This window comes from Ornithodoros turicata, chromosome 5 (assembly GCF_037126465.1).
Source record: "Ornithodoros turicata isolate Travis chromosome 5, ASM3712646v1, whole genome shotgun sequence".
Lineage (NCBI taxonomy): Eukaryota > Metazoa > Arthropoda > Arachnida > Ixodida > Argasidae > Ornithodoros > Ornithodoros turicata.
In genome coordinates, this window is record NC_088205.1 from 20,336,899 (window position 1) to 20,341,109 (window position 4,211).

The following is a 4,211-nucleotide window of genomic DNA, read 5'->3' on the forward strand; positions in this document are numbered from 1 at the left end:
ACGACACAACTTTTCATAAGTTTTCCTGCCGCTGCTGTGACCTGCCAAGGCCGAGTCATGAAAGTAACGTATGAAAGACTTACGCAACTTCCGTGGCACCACGACTCTGAACGGGGATGAGCCGTCGTCCTCATCCGCCTGGGGTATGTATCTGAACAGGATGCCATCCTCGCCCAGCAGATAGGAGTCGTGCCGTCCGTCAGTCGTTCCGGTGTCCGCCGAGTCTTGCTCAGCTATCCACTGCGACACCCGCTGACAAAGGCCGTCCGCTCTCTGAGCGTCTAGGAGCTGCTCTCTGCTCACGACCGTGCCCCAAGACGAAGATACGTCTCGTGCCACCTGTGCTGCTGCCAGAAGTTGAGAAGGCGCCTCGGTGCCTTCCTCTTCCCCCTCCGGTAGAGGCGCGCGGGATAGTGCGTCTGCTACCACGTTCGTCGAGCCCCGCCTGTACTCCACGTTGAAGGAGTAGCCTTGTAGCGTCAGGGCCCACCTGGCAAGTCGTCCAGACGGGTTATGGAGCCGCTGCAGCCAAGAAAGTGCCTGGTGGTCAGTCTGGACAGTGAAGGTACTGCCGTCCAGGTAAAGGTCGAACTTCCTGAAAGCGAAGATGATCGCCAAGCACTCCTTTTCCGTGACGGAGTAGTTCCGTTCTGCCGGATTCAGCGTGCGACTTGCAAAAGCCACTGGACAAAGAGTAGCATCACGCTCCTGCAAGAGAACTGCGCCAACACCATAATCGCTTGCATCTGTTTGCACAACAAATGGTTTGTTAAGGTCGGGCAGATAAAGCCTAGCCGTATCAGCGATTGCTTGTGATATAGCTCGAAATGATTGTTCCTGCTCTTTTCCCCAATTCCAGCGCGTATCCTTGCGCAACAACTGGTTAAGCGGCTGCGCTAGCTCGGCACAATTAGGAATGAATTGTCTGTAAAAACCAACCATACCTAGGAAGCGCAGCAAGGCTTTGACGTTACCGGGAACCGGAAACTCTGTGATCGCCTTTAGCTTGTCGTCGTTAGGACGGATGGTCCCTCCGTCCACCACAAAGCCGAGAAGGCTGATCCTAGACGATGCCAGCTGCACCTTGCGGGGGTTGATTGTTATGCCCGCTTCATTCATCCTTGCGAGGACGATTGACAGGTGTTCCAAGTGTTCCTGAAAATTTCTAGAAAACACTACGACATCATCCATGTATGCCATTGCGAAATTGTACTTCGCATCTCCCAACACTGTATCCATCAACCGCTGGAAACTGGCGGGTGAATTAGACAGTCCGAAAGGCATTCGTACAAATTCAAACAAACCTCTATGACACGTAAAGGCTGTTTTTGGGACATCCTCCGGGGCAACTTGGATTTGCAAAAATCCTCTACTACAATCAAGCGTTGAAAACACAGTTGCGTTGCCCAGGGAATACAAGATTGACTCAATGGACGGGAAGGGGTAGGAATCCCTTACAGTTACTGCGTTAAGTCGACGATAGTCGACGCATAACCTAGCCGTACCATCTCGTTTGGGAGCCAGAACAACAGGAAATGCCCAAGGACTCTGGGACCTTTGAACTGCACCGGTTTGGAGCATTTCGTTAAGAGCAGCGTCTAACAAAGCACGCTTATGCACACTCAATGGTCTGGGATTACAACGCCAGGGCCTAGCGTTACTGGTGTCTATGCTATGCTGTAACACAGACGACTTACCCGGATTTTCGGTAAAGATTCCGTCAAACTGCCGCAGTACTTGTTCAAGCTGACGGCGTTGCTCCTCAGGACCATGGAATGACCCCAAGACAGTCGGCAGCCCAGACGTTTCAACGGACGCTGCCACAGCTTGCTGTGCTGTGCAGTGTTCCCGTGCTGCGGCGAAGCGGAAAAATCCCGACGAGCCGTGGTACACGTATCCTCCATTGGGCAGGTCCAGCACCAACTTCTGCCGGATGATGAAGTCTCTGCCCAGGATAACAGGAACTGCCAGGCCAGGAAGGTGCACGAAGCGCTGCTTTCGTCGTCTCCCATCCAAACGTACCCAGAGCACAACTGCAGCCTGTGCTGGAACGGCGTCATTGGAAGCAAGACGAAGAGTGACATCTGTGGATTGCAATTCCACATGCCGTGATACGCAATGCTCGTAAACACTATCCCCGATAAGGGAAAGCGTAGCTCCCGTGTCGATAAGGGCGATGTAATCTTTACCCAAAATTCGAACGGCGATGTTTGGTTCCTTATCCTCGATGTAATCTCGTACAGAAAAAGCAAGAGGAGCCAAAGCATCTCTTTGCGTTATCTTACCGCTTGCAAAGCTAGTTTTTGACTGATCAGGGCCACGGATAGTAACCGTCTGCTCGCTTTTTTCGCAACTTGCCGACGTCGTTGAGCGAGCATTCATGGACGCCGGCTGCGACCGTTTCCCGATGGCACATTACGGGTGTTCGGTCTTTGTCGCGGGCATTCCCGACGAAAATGGTCAGGGCTGCCGCAATTCCAACAGCCGTTGGGCGCTTGTGGCTGCGGGGGCGCAGGATGATGTCGCTCCCGCTGCCGTGGGGTTTCGCTAGCTGCAAGGCCAGGTTGACCGCGACTTCGGGGCGGGACGGGTCTGTCAAGGCTCGTTCCTGCGGGGATCGTCCTCTGGTCATAGAGGAACGGATCTAGGGCTCGGTGGGATGACTCCGCATTGTGTGAATTACGGGGGTTGTCACCCAAACCTGTTGCATGCAGGCGTTCGACCGAGGCGGCTCCTCCTGACCACGCGCAGCGCGGTTCCAACGCTAGCTCCGGGGGCGGAGGGGGCCGGTATTGAAGCTCTGCCAGGAGGTCGCCTTGTATTGAACGAGCCTCCTGGGCCAACGCCTCAAGGGTTTCAAAGCGATGGGCTCTTAAGTAGGGCCGGAAGCGCGGGTGGCACTGACGGATCGCCCGTGCGACACGCTGCTCTTCCGTAGCAGTGGGATCCGCTCTGCTGTACAGATCCTGCAATGCCCGAACGAATTCAGATAAGCTTTCCTCAGGATGTTGAGTGCGCTTATGCAATTCCTCTAGGACACGGTATTCGTAATCCGGGGGAAGGAATTCGTTTTTGAACCGCTCCTGGAAGTCCTGCAAGGACGTAAACTCCGATTGCAACCGAAGCCAGCGGGCGGCGTCTCCGACCAAAGCAACCTGCAGGATGCGTTGGATTAGGACTTCGTCCGAAATTCCCATACCCGTCTGATAGGCGGTGAGGTCATCCAGGAAATCGGCAACAGACTTCTTATCGGTGTAACCTGAGAAGGTAGGCACCGGTAAGTTGAGTCGTAGAGGCGCTTGTGCCTGCGGTGGGGAAACCGACCCGGCATCCAGGCGTTGAACCACCAACGAGCACAACTCCGTCATGCGTGACAGGAGTTCTGCTGTTGCGATGGCGTCTGACTGCGGCGTGGGCACCTTCGCCTTGTCAGCCATCAGCTCCGAGGGCTCGTCCACCGGGTGGGAGCTGAAAAACTCAAAGAAACACACGAAAAACGCACACACAAAAAAACAACGGCAAAAAAACTAAGAGCAAAAACTGTAAACTACAACAACTACTAACTACATAAACTCACAGTGCCGCGTGTTCCCCGCCACGGGACGAACGAGCTCGAACCCCAAACGTTGGGCGCCAGTTGTGGAAACCTAAGTTCCCACAACCTCGGGGCGTCAGCCCGTCCGTTCCGTGCGCGAAGGAACAAGCAGCACAACAGAAATTCAAACAGACATACCAGGTTTATTTCACGTTCAGACAGCTTACACCCAGCAAAAACCGCACAACGAAAAGGGATCTTATCCAGCGGATCACCGCTTTTATCCCTCTGCGTGGGGTACGCCCCCCCGGAGCACGGCTGCCCCCTATCGCCGTAACCCGTGGCGCTCTCTTATCGCCACAGTCTGTAGGTGTAAAGAAAAGTTTATTGGTTAGTTGATAAGCAACAGCGTGCACCACGTACAAGTCAGTTGTGAAGCATCGATTGCTAGTACGTATGAGTTGAATAAATATGAATGAAGCACGATGAACATTTGATTTACACATAAGAGTTAGTGACGTCTTCATGTTGGAAAAAACTTCGCATGGCTGCATATGCGATCACAATGTCCTCCTTTTAACGTTGAAGCCAAAATAATCGGGGGCACTTCAAACCACGTTACTCAAGCTGTGACGCAACATTTGCCTGAGCTAGCCGTCGTCTGGATCTTTGGACG

General features: G+C 53.6%; 1 protein-coding gene across 1 annotated transcript; it reads right to left on the minus strand.

Moving 5' to 3' along the window:
- Positions 1–854: 854 nt before the first annotated feature.
- On the minus strand, positions 855–3,535 carry LOC135395364 (uncharacterized). The gene is made up of 2 exons (XM_064626605.1): positions 3,325–3,535; positions 855–3,259 (listed from the first exon to the last, which is right to left on the minus strand). Exons 1-2 carry the CDS (start codon positions 3,329–3,331, stop codon positions 2,379–2,381), a joined length of 888 nt encoding a protein of 295 aa, XP_064482675.1. The 5' UTR covers positions 3,332–3,535; the 3' UTR covers positions 855–2,378.
- Positions 3,536–4,211: the final 676 nt, after the last annotated feature.